Source organism: Gorilla gorilla, chromosome 12 (assembly GCF_029281585.2).
Source record: "Gorilla gorilla gorilla isolate KB3781 chromosome 12, NHGRI_mGorGor1-v2.1_pri, whole genome shotgun sequence".
NCBI lineage: Eukaryota > Metazoa > Chordata > Mammalia > Primates > Hominidae > Gorilla > Gorilla gorilla.
Window position 1 is genome coordinate 78,586,260 of NC_073236.2, and position 18,584 is coordinate 78,604,843.

The 18,584-nt window shown below is 39.8% G+C and overlaps 1 protein-coding gene across 2 annotated transcripts in view; it reads left to right on the forward strand.

Moving 5' to 3' along the window:
• USP34 (ubiquitin specific peptidase 34) overlaps positions 1-18,584 on the forward strand; it is a 283,644-nt gene that overhangs the window by 263,306 nt on the left and 1,754 nt on the right. For both annotated transcript variants that reach the window (XM_031008389.3, XM_063695856.1), the window contains exons 71-78: positions 972-1,098; positions 1,734-1,841; positions 3,254-3,358; positions 3,475-3,599; positions 4,588-4,711; positions 14,871-14,950; positions 17,167-17,307; positions 17,411-17,554. In XM_031008389.3, coding sequence (XP_030864249.2) covers positions 972-1,098; positions 1,734-1,841; positions 3,254-3,358; positions 3,475-3,599; positions 4,588-4,711; positions 14,871-14,950; positions 17,167-17,307; positions 17,411-17,554 — 954 coding nt within the window. The remainder of the gene's footprint in view (positions 1-971; positions 1,099-1,733; positions 1,842-3,253; positions 3,359-3,474; positions 3,600-4,587; positions 4,712-14,870; positions 14,951-17,166; positions 17,308-17,410; positions 17,555-18,584) is intronic.

Below are 18,584 nucleotides of genomic sequence, written 5' to 3' on the forward strand. Positions count from 1 at the left end.
TGCAAAGGTAAGGGGGAAAACATTTAGATAAATGACAATAAGCACTGAGGCAAAGAAATATTGGTTATGTTTGAGGAAGGCTAAGTATTAAAAAAAAGGTAGGTGAAGAGGAGTAGTAAGAATTTCATTCTTTAAAATGCAAGAGATGTTTATGCTGCTTTGGTTGTGTTTTTAGAAAAAAAAAATTTTTTTTTATGCAACAGATGTTTAAATGTCTACCTCTGTGCCAAGCACTGTGGTAGGTACTAGGGACACAGCAGTGAACAAGACATACTGGTTTCTGTCCCCACAGCTTACAAGTTACATACTGTACAAGTACATTGTTCATATTAGGTACTGCTGCAGGTTCTGGGCTAAGAATTTTAACATTTGAACTGTGGGTATTACAGTGTGTAAGCTGTAGTGAACTGGTCGAAGAGGATTCAAAGAAGGGTGCTGTATAGTAAAATAGGAAAAAAACTAAGGGCTTAATTAATACAGTTAAAGGAATTAAAAGATTTAACAAGCCAATATAAAGGAAATGAATTCCTACCTTTTGCAGCTCTTTTTACCTCTTTCAGGCCTACTCTTTTGAGTATGGCTGACAGTCACTTTACCATTGTCTTTGGACAGAGACCCTGGAAAGTTGGTTAAAGCAGTTGCCTATTCTCCCTAATCTTTTGTGACCTACTGCTTTGTAATTTTGAAGACTTACAATCTTAGAGCAAGTACTTTTTAAAAAATGTGATTAAACTATTTCTTCAGACTAGAATATACACACAAAATAGCAGAGCTCTGAAGGTGAGGAATGTTTAAAAGAGCTTAATGAGAGAGTTTAACTTCAGGATAGAAAGCAAATACATTTGCTTTGCACACATGTGCACACACAGTCTGAGTCTGAAAACATCTATCGTAGAGGACGAGTACTACCATTTTGTGGCTCAGTAAGTAAAAATGAAATTAAGTTTTCAATTTTTTCAAATCATTTGTAGTCTTTCAACACTTTGCACATGATGTATCACGAAGCTACAGCTTGCCATGTGACTGGAGATTTAGTAGAACTTCTGTCAATATTTCTTTCGGTTTTGAAGTCTACACGCCCTTATCTTCAGAGAAAAGGTTTGCTCATTCCTACTTCTTATTTTTTGTTAGTGCTGCTAGTAAAGAGAGAGAAGGTTTTAAAATCATGTGCCCCAGAGAAATTGTTTTTATCCTAGTTTATGCACAGAAGATGAGGCTGAAGCTAGCTAACCATCAGGAAATGTTTGTCATGAACTCCTGATGTAAACCTGGAAGGCTCTTCTATGTTTTTGTACCTGCCTGAAAAATACGCAAGCAGGTATCAAGATTTCAGAGATTGGAAAACATTTCCAAACACAGTAACAAGCTGGGCACTTTGTAAAGATTCTCCAGCTGGAAACTTCTTTGGCTTAGATTTGATCATTTGCAGTTTCATGCGAGATAACTATAAAACCTACCTGTCTTATGTCCCTATAAGATAGTGTGAACTCTGAACTTCTTCATATACATTCCTAGAAAGTGGGACATATTATCAATGAAATATGTTCTTTAAGAAATCTAGCAGGTTTAACATTAGTAGTAATCATCTCATGAAAATGACTTAGCTTTCACTGAAGATGTTTTTGTAATTAATCTGAATTTCTAGCATTAGCATTCTGTAGTTTACAGTAGAAAACATTTGTGAGGAAGTTTGATCTCAGATGGCATATTTATATGTGCTTTTATATTTGCAGATGTGAAACAAGCATTAATCCAGTGGCAGGAGCGAATTGAATTTGCCCATAAACTGTTAACTCTTCTTAATTCCTATAGTCCTCCAGAACTTAGAAATGCCTGTGTAGGTAAGTTACTTGAAAAATTCACCCGTGTAAAAACCTAGTGGAAGAACATTGTTGTGAGTTTTTCCGTGATGTTAAGCCTGTAGTGTTTGAAAGATACTTGTGCTTTTTATGTGTAACTCACACTGGCTAGCACGTCCTAAGAAAATAAAGAAAATTTCTTAACTGGCTCATAATTACATTACCCACATGATAATGGGCAGATTACTTAATATATACAGTCTCCCCGACCTTAGTTCATCTCTAGCTTCCTCCAGCTCTAAAATCTTGTGATCCTATGTAAGCAAGGTTGAATCATATAAATGTTTACAAGGTAGAACTGACATTCTAAAGGATAAGAGTACTTATTTCACTGTAAGTTCTTTTGCCTAAAGATACTTCTCAGTAGCTGTCCTTAGGCTCTGAGTATTGCATCTTTTTATTGATTGCATATTTATAATAAAATGCTAATTTGTGGCTTTTAAAAGACACCCATTATAAATTTATAGTGATTTTTTTTTCACTACATTAGAAACTTCTCGAGAGACCGTAACTGTTTTACACTTTCTCAAAATAGCATGGATAACTAACTGGCTATCATATATAAGCAGTCCGTCTCGACGTTCTGTGTAATTACTTCTCTAGCAAGAGGGGAAGGGCACATAAGCAGTAACCTATGATCACCAGAAACTGCCTATAGCCTGTCATCGTGAGATTTATTCCTTCCTGTGTGATTGGAGATTGAGAATCAGTCCAGCCAGCATCGTAAAACATTAAAAGTAGATTAAGGATTATCCCTCAAAGCAAAAGAACTTTGAACCTTAGTTTTCTTTCTAAGCTGTTTTGGTTGATTTTATGAGACACGTAATCAATGTACATTAAATAATCTGGGCTGGCTCATGCCTGTAATCCATGCAATTCGGGAGGTCTAGGCAGGAGGGGATTGCTCGAGACCAGGAGTTCAAAAGCAGCCTGGGCAACATAGCAAGACCTCATCTCTACAAAAACAAACAAAAAAAATAGCTGGGTGTGGTGGTGCATGCCTGTAGTTTCAGCTACTTGGGAGCCTGAGGCAGGAGGATCACTTGCACCCAGGAGCTCAAGGCTGTAGCGAGCTGATTGCACCACTGCACTCCAGCCTCGGAGACAAAAAAAAAATCCCTCGCTGTATGTTGCCAGAAAATATCTCATACTTAAACAAAATACCAATAAATAGTGTTTTAATCTTTTGTTTCCAAATGATGCCCTATTGTCGTTAATAACTCTGTTGATCTAAACTTGATTGAGCATAAGACAGAATTTCTACTCGTGTCAGGAGCTTAGTTTTAGACTCATTAAACTGGTTGTAGTGAGGCAATCATAGGATTTGTAAGATGGAAAGTAGCAGGCAGATATAACTCTAATTCTTTCTACCCAAACTTTGTTTTTATTTTCAGATGTCCTCAAGGAACTTGTACTTTTGAGTCCCCATGATTTTCTTCATACTCTGGTTCCCTTTCTACAACACAACCATTGTACTTACCATCACAGTAATATACCAAGTACGTATTTATCTAGCACAGTACTTCAGTATGGTTCGCATTTAATCGTTCTGCACACTGAAGCATGGAGATTTATTTTTTCCATTTATTCTTACTGTACACTTTTAATATCTTAGTGTCTCTTGGACCTTATTTCCCTTGTCGAGAAAATATCAAGCTAATAGGAGGGAAAAGCAATATTCGGCCTCCGCGCCCTGAACTCAATATGTGCCTCTTGCCCACAATGGTGGAAACCAGTAAGGTATGTTGGGATGCCAGGAAAATCCATGTTGCTATAGTACAAAGTAATTTGAAATTTTTCCCCTGGCAGTTATGAATAGGTTAGACTTAAGTGACCAATTTTGTGGATCCTAAGAAGATTAGATTCATTTGGACTTCTTCCTTTTAGTGCTCTGAAATGTTGGGTGAACATTTGCAAAAATCAACAATAAGCACAAGTAGTAAGTTTTTTTTCCCCCTCAAAAATTACCTTAATAGTAAGTCTTAATATTTGTCACTAGGCTAAATTATAACTGGGCCATATATCTAAATTTGAAAAGTCATTAGGTACTGTTTTTTTTTTTTTAATTTGGCCATATAATCAATGACTTCTTCTACTTCCCTTAAATTATATTCCTTTGACCTAAGCATAATATTGATTGATAGATTTGTCATCATTTTTAGTCTGGTTCCTTTCTTCTAACTCATATTCTAAAATAACGCCAATTCTAAATTATAGAGACAAGGTACATTGATAGAGGATAATTTATCTTAGTTTCAACTTTTTTAAAAACAATTTTTCCCTTTATCTTTCTTTACCCACACTTCATTCACACTCTCCCTTGCTTGCCATCTTCGGATTTTCAGTTTACTTGAGAAGTTCTTATAAGATAAAATATTTAAAATAATTAACATTACAGGAATAACTTGGAATCTATTTCAAAAGTCAAACTTAATTCATTTTTCTTGATATGTCTGTAGAGCTAAAGTGTCACATTTTAAAATCCTACAGTAATTTTACTTTATTAAAGTATATAGAAATAATGGGTAATTTTAATTCATAGCATTTGCACACTGAAAATAAACCTACGACAAGATCATAACATTACTAGAAATTTGGATTTTAAAACTAGGTTCTTATAGAATATAAATATTGAATCAGCTTTTTAGTTAAACTTATTACATTTGCACAAAATATGCTCTTTATTATACAATTTAAGTGCAACCATTTTATCATCTTTAACCTTCAGGGCAAAGATGACGTTTATGATCGTATGCTGCTAGACTACTTCTTTTCTTATCATCAGTTCATCCATCTATTATGCCGAGTTGCAATCAACTGTGAAAAATTTACTGAAACATTAGTTAAGCTGAGTAAGTATAAAAGATGAGCAGTAAATTCCACTGAATTATTTTAAGCCCCTAGTCATTCAGGAAGGGGAGAAAAATTATGAGACAATCCTTTTTTTTCTTTTTTTAAAGTGAATGTTTAAAAATAATAATATTCTTGGGAACATTTTAATTTTCATTAAGAAAACACCAACTTACTGGTTTCCATTGAATAGTTCTGCCCAGAGTTTCAGCTGGCCTATAAAGGAGTGTGGAGTAGGGCTGATCACTTCTGTACATAGAAGCCCACATCCTCCACCATCTGCCCAGCAGATTCTGAAAACAAAAAACAAAACTGCTCTGCTTAGGGAGGCAGGCGTAGAGGTGGACTCCCCAGCCCTGCTCTTGAGGGTGTGACGAGATCTATAGTGCCAGCTGTGCTTTGGAGCTGGCAATGGCAAGAGCAGTGGGCTTGCCAGTGTGAAGCAGAGGTGCATATATGAGTAATTAGGAGGTAAGTCTCATAAAATAGGTGAGTGAGAAGAAGAGAAACTTGAAAACGGAGATGACGAGAAATAGAAAACAAAACCATCAGTGAATTATGTGGCGGGGGGTCTCGAATATCTTTAGTAATATTGTCTCTGCAGTAATGTGCCTAAGAGCTGTTAGAGAACTGCTCCCTTTGGGTAACATTCCTATAGCTGATAAGTTTTTCGGAGACATGCAGCTTTCCTCCAGAGGTCCTCTATCTCAGGACTTCCAGAGTTCTAGGCGTCTGTGTCCTCCCTCTTGACTTCATTAGGGATGGGCCAGGATCCTCTCCAATGTTCTATAGTTTTCAGAGTGGGACGTGAAATACTTGCAGAACTACTACCCAGATCAAGAAATAAAATATTGCCATACCCTGCAAGTCCTTCTTTGTGCTCCTCGTCAGTTGTAGCCCTCTCCTTCCTATGGAAAAGGTTTTGATACATTCCAGGTAGGGCAGAAGATGTGACCCTACCTTAGAATTCATTATCCAAGAAGAAGAAAGTGGTAACAGCTGTCAGGGATAATTCCACTTCAGCAAAACCATCTTATGGGCAAGTGATTAGAGCATTTTTAGATTTGAAAGCTGGTTCCTGGTAACCTGGTATTATTAGCTGGTTTTATATATGGATGGCTGGAATGCCAAGATGTAGGGGGATGAGAATATATTCAGATTGGCCATTTCCGGATTATGCACCTGGGTCATGGTACTTGGTAAAAGGCCAAAACCCATCATTGGCAGTAATCAGGTGTAAGAAAATATCCAGGAGTTCTAGTAGTACAGCCTTGCTCCCATCTAAAGAAGGGGAATTATAAAAACACTTTTTAAAAAATTTTTGGTAATTGTGTTCATATAAATTTATACTAAAAGTTACGTGAGGAACTATTCTAGCTACTCGGACAGCTTTAACCAAATATTGAATGTTCTACCCTGTTTTGGGTTGTCTTGTCAACCCAAGTGCACACTTTCAGGGGAATTAAACATGGTGGAGAAATGGAAGAAAGGAAAGAATACTTGCCGTCACATCAGCTGAATCAACTTTTGTGATGTTTATAGTCTTATCACTTTTATAACCATGAAGCACTATCAATGTTGCCTCATAGGGTTTAGTTCTCTATATTAGCACTATTTTATAGAACTTTCTATAAGGGCCAGACGTGGTGGCTCACGCTTATAATCCCAGCACTTTGGGAGGCCAAGGCGGGCAGATCACGAGGTCAAGAGATCGAGACCATCCTGGCCAACATGGTGAAATGTCTCTACTAAAAATAAAAAAATTAGCTAGGCATGGTGGTAGGCGCGTGTAGTTTCAGCTACTTGGGAGACTGAGAGGCCAGAGAATCACTTGAACCTGGGAGGCGGAGGTTGCCGTGAGCCGAGATCAAGCCACTGCACTCCAGCCTGGTGACAGAGCGAGACCCAGTCTCAAAAAAAAAAAGAACTTTCTATGAGGATGGAAATATTCTTTGACTGTACCACCATGCACAGTAGTCAGTAGCCCATCATTTGTGAGTGTTGAGAACTTGAAGTGTGACTAAGGAACTGAATTTTTACTTTAACCAAAATAAATTTAAATAGCCAAACGTGACTGGTGGCACAGCATTAAATATAAATCAAAACCTCCACAAATTGAGCAAGAAAAAAATTTTTCTTGGTTAATACAGAAAATTGGACATTGTCTTAGATACGAAGTTCTTAGGTCTTAGACAAAGACCTAAGAACTTTCCTGTTGTTTCCTAAAAACAATCCTATCGTTAATGCCTCCTATAAATGGAAAGAGTTGTGTCCCACAGTTTGAGCTGACCGAATGACTGTTTCCAAGGAGAGGCCCAGGAAAGGGCTTGAGAAAAGAAAGTCCACACTAATGACCACACAGAGTTGGTAGAGAATTTTAATTTGTATAATTTCTTCAAGAAATTATATTTGGCAACAAGAAATGAAAAGGGTAAGTTTAAATTGGTTATATCTTTAATCATTTGAACGTTGAGGTTACATGTCCAAGGGCCACAATATTAAAATATTGTGACCATTGGTGAGAACATCTCAAGACCTATAATGGATTGCAAGTCATTTCCAGTTATGAGGAAAAGTCTTTGTGGTAATTTTTATATGGGCAACTGAGCAGATCTTAAGATTGGTTAGAGGATAAAGAGAAATATATAATAATTACAGATTTGAATTGCAGAGAACAGTAGAGTTGCAGATACTAAATAATAAGTGAGAGGGTTGGAGTGTTTTTGGAGTGAGGATGGTGAGGGGATGGGGTTGGAGGAAACAGAAAGAAAGGGAAAGAGGATTCAGGAAGGGTGAACAAAGCTGCCAACTGCCATCTCAAAAAAAAGTGTGTCGGCAAGTATTTTGATACTTAAAAACAGCAGAAGCCTGGGCAACATGGGGAGACCCCTTCTCTACAAAAACATTTTCTTTTAATTAGCCACATGTGGTGTCACACACCTATGGTCCCAGCTACTCAGGAGGCTGAGGTGGAAGGATCACTTTAGCCCAGGAAGTCAAAGCTGCAGTGAGCTGTGATCACACCACTATACTCCAGCCAGGGCAACAGAGAGAGACCCTCTCTCTCTGCATGCGCACACACACAGGTTTAGCCTAAAAAAGCTCTCGAAAAAGAGCAATGGTAAGAGGGACTGGCACTGCTGATTTGTAAAATACTTAGTAAAGTTACGGTAGTTTTTATTTTATTTTTTAGAATTTAATAGATAGTTCACAGTTCAAAATATCAGAAAGATAAATATCAAGATATCACAGACCTTTTCTCATCATTTTTATTTTTTATTTGTCCTTTTTTCAAATGTAGATGTTTTTCTCCCTTATTTCACAACAGTAAACTATAATGATTAAAACCATGTAGTATAGGTTCAGAAATACATAGGCAAAGCAGTGGGTAAATAGCTTCAACAAACATAAAGATACATGAGGACTTGGTAGATGATAAAGATGACATCTCAAATTGGTGGGAAATAGGTGGTAGTGACATAACTGGTTAGCTGTCTATGGGGCAAATCTTTAATATGTCACTCTCTTTAGACCAAAATTAATACCAGGAGGATTAAAGACTTCATTGGGGGCAGGGCACAGTGGCTTGCGCCTATAATCCCAGCACTTTGGGAGGCCGAGGAGGGTGGATCACCTGAGGTTAGGAGTTCGAGACCAGCCTAGCCTACATGGCGAAACCCTGTCTCTACTAAAAATACAAAAATTAGCTGGGCGTGGTGGCGGGCACTTGAAATCCCAGCTACTCGGGTGGCTGAGGCAGGAGAATCGCTTGAACCTGGGAGGTGGAAGTTGCAGTGAGCCAAGATGGCGCCATTGCACTCCAGTCTGGGCGACAAGAGTGAAACTCCGTCTCAAAAAAAAAAAAAGGACTTAATTGTGGAAAAAAATCATTGAAATATTAAAGGAAAACATAACATCACATGAATACCGCCATGAGATTTGAAAGACCATGCTACCTAGGACACAAAACCCAGAAACAATAAGAAGTTGAAAGTTTTGACTACATAAAAATTGAAAATACTACATGGTGAAAATGCCATAAACTGAATTAAAACACAATCAGCTAATTGGGAAAATGTTTGCATACTTAACAGATAAACAGCCAACACTGCCAATATATACCAAATTTTTAGGATTTGGTAAGATGATGAAGAACGTTAAGTAAAATCAGCAAAGGGCATGAATAGGCAGTTTACACACAAAAAAGTGTTTGGTAACCACATGAGAAGTTGCCCAGACTTACTAATAAAGCAAACAATTTGAGACAGAGTGTCACCCTGTCACCCAGGCTGGAGTGCAGTGGTGTGACCTTGGCTCACTGCATCCTCCACCTCCCGGGTTCAAGCAATTCTCCTGTCTCAGCCTCCCAAGTAGCTGGGACTACAGGTGCCCACCACCACACCTGGCTAATTTTTGTATTTTTATTAGAGATGAGGTTTCACCATATTAGGCAGGCTGGTCTCGAACTCCTGACCTCGTGATCCGTGTGCCTCTGCCTCCCAAAGTGCTGGGATTACAGGCATGAACCACTGCACCCAGCCTATTTCTCTCTCTTAAAAAAAAAAAAGTCTATCAGATAGGGTGAAGCTCAGATGATACCCATATGGTTTGAGGAAAGAAGAGATCTTATAATGGAGTGCTAGTCAAGAGTCCATTTGGGAGACAATTTGGCCTCCCAGTATACAGAGGATATTTATTTTCACTTTGGTTGTAATGGGTAAAAACTGGAAACAACCCAAATGTCTATCAGTAGGAGCTTGGTTAAGTAAACCATAGTTCACCTATATTGAGACATGAAAACAAATAAGACAGAAATGTTGATTGAATTACATAAAATGTAAAAACAATATGCAGAATATAAACATTCTTATAAACAAGGGGAAAATTGCTCTTAGTACATGTACAGAAAAAAGTAGAGGAATTTTACTCTATAAGGATGAAATTATAGAATGCTTTCATTTTCTAGGTTAAATATATCTGTAAGGTTTAAATTAATTGTAATGATTATGCATTGGTTTTGTAATTTTAATAAGTTATTTTAATATTATGGAAAACTGGTACTGCCGGCCCGGCACAGTGGCTCACACCTGTAATCCCAGCACTTTGGGAGGCTGAGGCAGGCAGATCACCAGGTCAAGAGATCGAGACCATCCTGGCCAACATGGTGAAACTTTGTCTCTACTAAAAATACAAAAATCTAGCTGGGCGTGGTGGCACGCGCCTGTAGTCTCAGCTGCTTGGGAGGCTGAGGCAGGAGAACCGTTTGAACCTGGGAGGTGGAGGTTGCAGTGAGCTGAGATGGAGCCACTGCACTCCAGCCTGAACAACAGAGTGAGACTCTGTTCCCCCCACCAAAATAAAAGGCGGGCTTGGTGACATGCACATGTAGTCCCAGCTACTCAGGAGGCTGAGGCAGGAGGATCACTTGAGCCCAGGAGTTCAAGGTTACAATGAGCTGTGATTGGGCCACTGCACTACAGTCTGGGCAACAGAGCAAAATCCTGTCTCAAAAGAGAGAAAGTAAGTATTAAGTAAACAATAGTACAGGTGATGGCAGATGTGAAGAAAATCATGAAAATGCTAACAAATGGACTGAAGTTGCAGAAAACATTGAAAAGCTTATGGGCTTTGGAATCAGATAAATCTGGGGTAGACTACAGTCTTAACTATATCAATACTGACTTTGGAATGAATTTGAGAGGATTATATAATGTCTGTGAGCCTAATTTCCTCATCCAAAAGAAGTGCAAAATTAGGATAAAATGATGGCTCTCAAAATTGATGAGAAAATTTAATATAATGATCTGACATACCTAGAAAATGTTCATTTCCTTCTTTAATTGTTGTTGTTTTGAGACAAAGTCTCACTCTGTCCCCCAGGCTGGAGTACAGTGGCACAGTTTCGGCTCACTGCAACCTCTGCCTCCAGGGTTCAAGTGATTTCTCCTGCCTCAGCCTCCTGAGTAGCTGGGATTACATGCCCAACTAATTCTTGTATTTTATTTTATTTTTTAATAGAGTCAGGGTTTCACTGTGTTGGCCAGGCTGGTCTTGAACTCCTAACTTCAAGTGATCCACCAACCTTGGCCTCCCGAAGTCCTGGGATTATAGGCGTGAGCTACCACGCCTGGCCTATTTCCATCTTTACTTGTAAAATAGAGATACTTATAACAGAATACCACTTCAAAGTGATTAGAGATCATAAAAGGCCTCCATGGTATTTTTTTGTTTGTCGTGGTAGTGCTGGCTTCTTGGTAGTTGTGGAAAATAGATACAGAGATTGCTTTATATTTAGCTGGATGTGATGACTCACACCTGTAATCCCAGCACTCCGTAAAACCGAGGCAGCTGGATCACTTGAGCCCAGGAGCTCAAGACCAGACTGGGCAACACGGCAGAACCCTGTCTCTACAAAAAATAGAAAAATTAGCTGGGCGTTGGAAGCACACACCAGTAGTCCCAGCTACTCGAGAGGCTGAGGTGGGAGGATCATCTGAGCCTGGGAAAGTCGAGGCTGCAGTGAGCCAAGACGATGCCACTGCAACATGCCTTGGGCAACAGAGTGAGACTGTCTAGAAAGGAAAAAAAAAAAAAAAAGATTGTTTAGGGCTGGGTGCCATGGCTCATGCCCATAATCCTAGCACTTTGGGAGGCCAAGGCAGGCGGATCACTTGAGCTCACGAATGGGAGATCAGCTTGGGCAACATGGTGAAATCTCGTCTCTACAAAAAATACAAAAATTGGCCGGGCGCAGTGGCTCACGCCTGTAATCCCAGCACTTTGGGAGGCCAAGGTGGGTGGATCACGAGGTCAGGAGATCAAGACTATCCTGGCTAACACAGTGAAACCCCGTCTCTACTAAAAATACAAAAAAAAAAAAAAAAAAAAAATTAGCCAGGCATGGTGGCGGGCACCTGTAGTCCCAGCTACTTGGGAGGCTGGGGCAGGAGAATGGCATGAACCCGGGAGGTGGAGGCTGCAGTGAGCCGAGATCGCGCCACTGCACTCCAGCCTGTGCGACAGAGTGAGACTCCGTCTCAAAAAAAAAAAAAAATTAACCGTGCATGGTGGTGCATACCTGTAGTCCCAGCTACTCAGGAGACTGAGCTGGGAGAACGGCTTGAGCCCAGGAGGCAGAGGTTGCAGTGAGCTGAGATCGTGCCACTGTCCTCCAGCCTGGGTGATAAGAGCCAGACCTTGTCTCAAAAAAAGAAAAAAAAAATTGAAGATTATTTTACTTTGGGGGGATAGTAGGGGAGAAATGACTAGAGAAATTGCAGTATACAGTCTGCTTGCCCATAAGAGGGTTAATGTCAGAGCAGCCTCTAGTTCAGAGGTTAGCGGGTTAGCAGACTCTTTTTGCAAAGAGGGGACACTAAATATTTTAGACTCCACAGGCCACAAGGTCTCTGTAACATACTATTTTTTGTTTGGCTAATGGTTTTTTTGTTTTGTTTGAGACAGAGTCTGGCTCTGTCACCCAGGCTGGAGTGCAGTGGCACAATCTCGTCTCATTGCAACTTCTGTCTCCTGGGTTCAAGTGATTCTCCTGCCTCAGCCTCCTGAGTAGCTGGGATTACAGGCGTGTGCCACCACGCCTGGCTAATTTTTGTATTTTTAGTAGAAACGGGGTTTCACCATGTTGGTCAGGCTGGTCTCGAACTCCTGACCTCGTGATCTGCCTGCCTTGGCCTCCCAAAGTGCTGGGGTTACAGGCATGAGCCACCATGCCCAGCCTGGCTGATTTTTTTTTTTTTTTTTTTTTAACAATCCTTTAAAAATGTAAAAGCCAGCCGGATATGATGGCTCATGCCTGTACTCCCAGCACTTTCAAAGGCCAATGCAAGAGGATCAATTATGCCAGGAGTTTGAGACCAGCCTGGGCAACATGGCAAGACCCCATTTCTACAAAACTTTTTGAGAGAGTTTGCTCTGTCACCCAGACTGGAGTGCAGTTGCACAATCTCGGCTTACTGCAACCTCTGCCTTACGGGTTCAAGCAGTTCTCCTGCCTCAGCCTCCTGAATAGCTGGGATTACAGGTGTGTGCCACCACACCCAGCCAATTTTTGTATTTTTAGTAGAGATGGGGTTTCATTATTCTCCTGCCTCAGCCTCCCAAAGTGCCAGGATTACCAGCGTGAGTCACCATACCTGGCCCAAAACTTTTTTTTTTTTTTTTTGAGACAGAGTTTCACTCTTCTTGTCCAGGCTGGAGTGCAATGGCACGATCTCGGCTCACCGCAACCTCCACCTGCCGCGTTCAAGCGATTCTCCTGCCTCAGCCTCCCAAGTAGCTGGGATTACAGGGATGTGCCACCACGCCCCGCTAGTTTTGTATTTTTACTAGAGACGGTTTCTCCATGTTGGTCAGGCTGGTTGCAAACTCCTGACCTCAGGTGATCCGCCCACCTTGGCCTCCCAAAGTGTTGGGGTTACAGGCATGAGCCACTGCGCCTGGCCCCAAAACATTTTTTTAAGAAAATTGTCCCGGCCTGCAGTCTTAGCTACTACGGAGGCTAAGGTGTAAGGATCACTTGAGCACAGCGGTTCGAGGCTGCCCCTGATCTGTGATCACGCCACTGCACTCCAACCTGGGCAACAGAGTGAAGACACTGTCTGTCTCAAAGAAAAAGCCATTCTTAGCTCACAAGTCCATATAAAAACAGGCCATGGGTCACGTTTGGCCTGAGGGCCATAGTTTGCTGACCCTTCCTCTACTTTGATGAGTAATTAGGATACAGGAACATGGGAACGTAGGAACTCTCTTCCCTATAGCCACAGATGTGATGACATGTCCTTGTTTACCTATGTGTGTGGTGATACCGTGGTGGGTATATGCTGCCAAACACCAACCAGATTAGGTTAGGATAAAGGGGAAGTAGCATTTCCTTGCCTCTTGCGTCTAAAGGGACTCATCTTGACAGGAAAATAGATTGGCTTACCTGTGGAAGGGATCCTAGGCATCCTTGGTAAGTTCTGAGTGAGTGACCTGACTTGCCTGTGTAGGATGTTCTCAAGGCCTTGGTCTAACCCACGGTTTGGCAAATTACAACCCACATGCTGCCTGTTTTTGTATAACCATGGCTACCTGCTAGCTAAGAAAAGTTTTCATATTTTTAAATTTTTTTTAATATAGAATATTTTCTGACATGAAAATTATGAGATTCCCATTTCAGTGTTTGTAAAGTTTTACTGAAAGACAGCCACACCCATTTCCTTACTCTTGTCTAAGGCTGCCTTCACACTGCCTCTGCAGGGTTGAGCTGTGTTAACAGAGCATGGCCACAAAGCCTCAAATACGATTTGGCCCTTCCCAGAACAAGTTTGCTGACTCCTTGTCTAACTCAGTCTTTTCTTAACTGGAAGAGAATGGTCTGTGTTATATTTCTTCTTCTCCATGATTATACTTGCCCTGGGGACCCTAGGGGATGTGGAAGATAGGAAATTCATTTAGGACTGTGGTAATGAAGCTTCTGTACTTTCAGAGATAGGATGACAGAGGATAGGGGCACACATCTTAGTGACATATTTTATATCTGGAATAGTCAAGAAGTGGAGAAGTAAATTCATAGAGGTTCCAAATAGCACTCTCTGACATAGTGCCAGATGCGGTCCACTCAGAAGATCCTGGGAACAAGCCAAGAAACTGGTGTTAAGGGCTACATTTATTTAAATGTACCACAAAGGTCATTCTATCTTTGAAGAAAGAAGGTAAAAGAGGGAAGATATGTTTAATTCTCCACATCTTTTTTTTTTTTTTTTTTTTTTTTTTTTACCTTTCCCCTCCTCCCTCCTGCAGTCTAGCCACCCTATGAAAATTATCTAATAGGCAGAGTGGTACCTTAATCCAAGAAAGATTTGGAGCCACTTGCAGTAACTTTTTCTTTTCCCAGATAAAGTTCTAATACTCAAAAAAGAAGAGTTGATTTAAGTCCCATATCCTTCAGGAATGAGGTATAGGATATAAATAAATTCGAAGTACCACATTCTAAGATATTTCACTAAACACTGGAATGAATTTTTCCCCTTTATGTACTTTAAAATATAGAAAATATGCAGTTATGACTAGAAATAGCTGTAATATTGTACCTGCAGAGTTGAGTATCTCACTAGTATAATTTATAATTATAACCTATTCTGATTTCTTTTCAAATATTAGGTGTCCTAGTTGCCTATGAAGGTTTGCCACTTCATCTTGCACTGTTCCCCAAACTTTGGACTGAGCTATGCCAGACTCAGGTAAAGAAAATGAGTTTTAGATGATTGGTCTTTAATCTTATCTGACCAAGTGGTCAATAATTTTAGGAACAATGGGTTGAAGACTTGGCTGAAAAGTGGGGACGTTTTAAGAATCTTGATAGGTAAAGTATGAATGAATGAAAATACTTGCTATTACCTATTAGGCATCTAGTTTCCCTTTGATTTTTTTAACTTAAGTAGATTTCTATCATAGAGGATATTTTAAATAAGCTGGTTATAATTGAATTTCTCATTTATAGATGTATATCAACAGTTGTGGGGAAAATCCAAAACAGGGAGATAGTGGGGAAAAAGGCACTTGCCACTTCTTCCTCTCCTTCACCTCCCTGTCTCTACCTCTTTTCCACCATTCCAAAACCTCTAGCAGAAACCCTGTCAGCAGTCTGTCCTTTAGCTTTTCATAATCTGTAGTTTTTCAGGGATCTGATGCACTTGTTTTCTTACAGCAATCTCCTTGAAAACAGGAAAGATTACTGTTCGTACCTTAAGTGTCTAAGAGCCAACTCCTTAAAATTAAGTGGCTGCATAAATAATGCTTGTTAAGTTACAAAGGCAGAATTGGGAAGAGGAGGAGGTACTAAGGTTTGGCTCATTCCTTGGATCAGGCATAAAGGATCCCCACTACCTTTCAGTCCCTGAAAAAACTGTTGATTGTACTGCCTGGTTGCATCTGCTCTACCCCATTGGAAGAGATGAATTTATTCACCTTCCTTAGGTGCAACCCTTGACCCACATCATGCTTTCTGAAGTATTTTGAGTCTGGTTCAGCCTCCTACCAGGCTGTAGTGTGCTCTGGATTCTCCTAGATGTTTGCCATCCTGTACTCTACTGGTGGTTTCTCTACTTTTCCAAAACAGAGCTCAAGTGTAGAGACCTTATCAGAGTCATCTCCATCCCCTGAAGAAATGCCACTTTGTTCTCTACAGCAGAAATCTTTCAGAGGCTAGTATACACTGATCTTAGCTCACTTGACTTAGCATACAGTAGGCATTCAGAAAATGACTTTATCAGTTGATTTTTGAGCTGAGTGTTCTGTTCAGACAATTGGAGATCTCGTTTTCCCTCTCCACTGCTCCTGCTGTTCTTTTTCATTCTTCCTGATTTGGGTAGTTTCTTGGTTTCTGTACTCTCCCACTACCTATTGCTCCCTATTGCCTTCTCAACTTCTGCATCGCAGGACTCCCTTCGCTTGACTTCTTTCACAGACAGAACTCACTGTGCCCCCAAATTTCCCTTAAAACAAAGCCTAACCATATAAGGCCTCCAAAGCTTCCAGTCCTATAGAAGCAGCCATCCTGAGCAAGAAACAGAGGCAGAGGCACAGGCTGTGACTGGTAGACCAAGGCAGGTTTTTCCTAGTGTTAAGGATCTCAAGACCTGGGTCTTGGTCCTACTTGAATCCTAATTTCTTGACTGACCTTGAGTAATTTACTTATGACAGCTGCTTACTCTAATAAGATATACACATATGCATATATATATATAATGTAAATTTTGTCCTATTTAAAAAATATATTGTTTTTCCATATAAATGATTAAAATGCACATTTAAATCTATGGAGTGTATCTGCTTAAAGACATACTACTTGTGTTTAAGAGCCATGACTATCTGAAAACAGGAAAACCAAATTTTAGTAAAATTTCCATATATTGAGACCACTGATTCTGTGTGAGATAATTAGGAAAGAAGATTTATTGTTTACCTTTGCAGTGTTGATGGGGGGGAAAGGTATTTACAGAATTACTGTTGCTAGTGAGAATATACAGTAAAGTTTAAAACATTTTGGAGAATAAATTGATTCTTAAAATGTGTCTTTTTGCAACATATGCTCTGGTTACCTATAAATACATTAATTTGGCCCTTGAAAACATTCACATCCTATTCTTTGTTAGTCTTATTTTTCCAGTCCTTGTTAACTCTCTCAGTGCTGGATAATAAACCTGCATTTCTTTTAAAACATTGTTAAGTTTCGGCATCAGTGTCTTCCCCCAGCACTCCCATAATCTAAATTAGTAACATTTTACTGTATGAAAAAGTTGCTGTTAACTAAAAATTCAATAGGTGAGTTAGACATGGCTTTTCAAGTAGGATTTTCAGTGGCTTCAGATTCCATCATACACAAGTGTATGTTTTTTCCGTGTAAGTTTTTTCCGTGCTCAACCATAAGTGCTCAACCATCTTCTCCCCACTTTAGTCTGCTATGTCAAAAAACTGCATCAAGCTTTTGTGTGAAGATCCTGTTTTCGCAGAATATATTAAATGTATCCTAATGGATGAAAGAACTTTTTTAAACAACAACATTGTCTACACGTTCATGACACATTTCCTTCTAAAGGTATGTAGTACTTTGGAAACTCAGTGTGTCATTTCCAATTAGTTAATGCTTGTGGTTTCATTATGCTGGTCTTTTGGAGATTTTTTAAAATCTTCTTTTTCAGGTTCAAAGTCAAGTGTTTTCTGAAGCAAACTGTGCCAATTTGATCAGCACTCTTATTACAAACTTGATAAGCCAGTATCAGAACCTACAGTCTGATTTCTCCAACCGAGTTGAAATTTCCAAAGCAAGCGCTTCTTTAAATGGGGTAAGAACTATGCAGAGGCGGCGGCACACACTTTTAAACTGTCCTTCAGTTAACTGTGTGGCCTTCATATGATTTTACTCTTGTAACTTTAACTTACTGATTCAAACTCTTAAGCCATGTACGACAAAAAACAAATTTTAAATACACGTTCACTATGCCTTGTATGTACACAGCACACTCTATCACCTTGGAAGCTACAAGCTGGTATCATTAAATGCTGAAAGGTAATAAAGGGAACATCTTAGTGGTCTTATCTCTACTTGGGTATATTTTTGGAAACATTACTTGTGATGTTTCTGTTACTGCCTATGGCTCCTATGTAACTGAAACAATTAATGATCTACTGATTTAAAAAGGCAGTTAAATCTAGAGCATTAGTTGCCTTGTGCAGACTCGCATGACAGCCATGTCCTAGAATAATGGAACACTCTGGAAATGGGCTAGAATGTTGAGCAGCAGCCTCCCAAATCACAGTATGCATAAAAGCCAGAACAGATGACAGAGCTCAGTAAGGAAGACCTTACTATTTGTGACATCCATCAGAATTTAACTTGAGAAACTATGATTTCAAGGTTTGTTTTTAAAATTCTTATATCTCCTTTTCCATTTTTCAGAAAACACTGTTTCAGGTTTTGGTCTGACTTACTGGTTCGTGGGCATAAAATAATGCTATTAGTGACTTTAAGAACTAATGAGGCTGGGCACGGTGGCTCATGCCTGCTATCCCAGCATTTTGGGAGGTCGAGGCCGGTGGATAACGAGGTCAGGAGATTGAGACCATCCTGGCCAACATGGTGAAACCCTGTCTCTACTAAAATAGAAAAAATTAAGCCAGGCGTGGTGGCGGGCGCCTGTAGTCCCAGCTACTTGGGAGGCTGAGGGAAGGGAATCGCTTGAACCCGGGTGGTGGAGGTTGCAGCGAGCCAAGATTACACCACTGCACTCCAGCCTTGCCAAAGAACAAGACTCCATCTCAAAAAAAAAAAAAAACAAAAAAAAACTAATGAAATGCTGTAGTATCTTAACACTG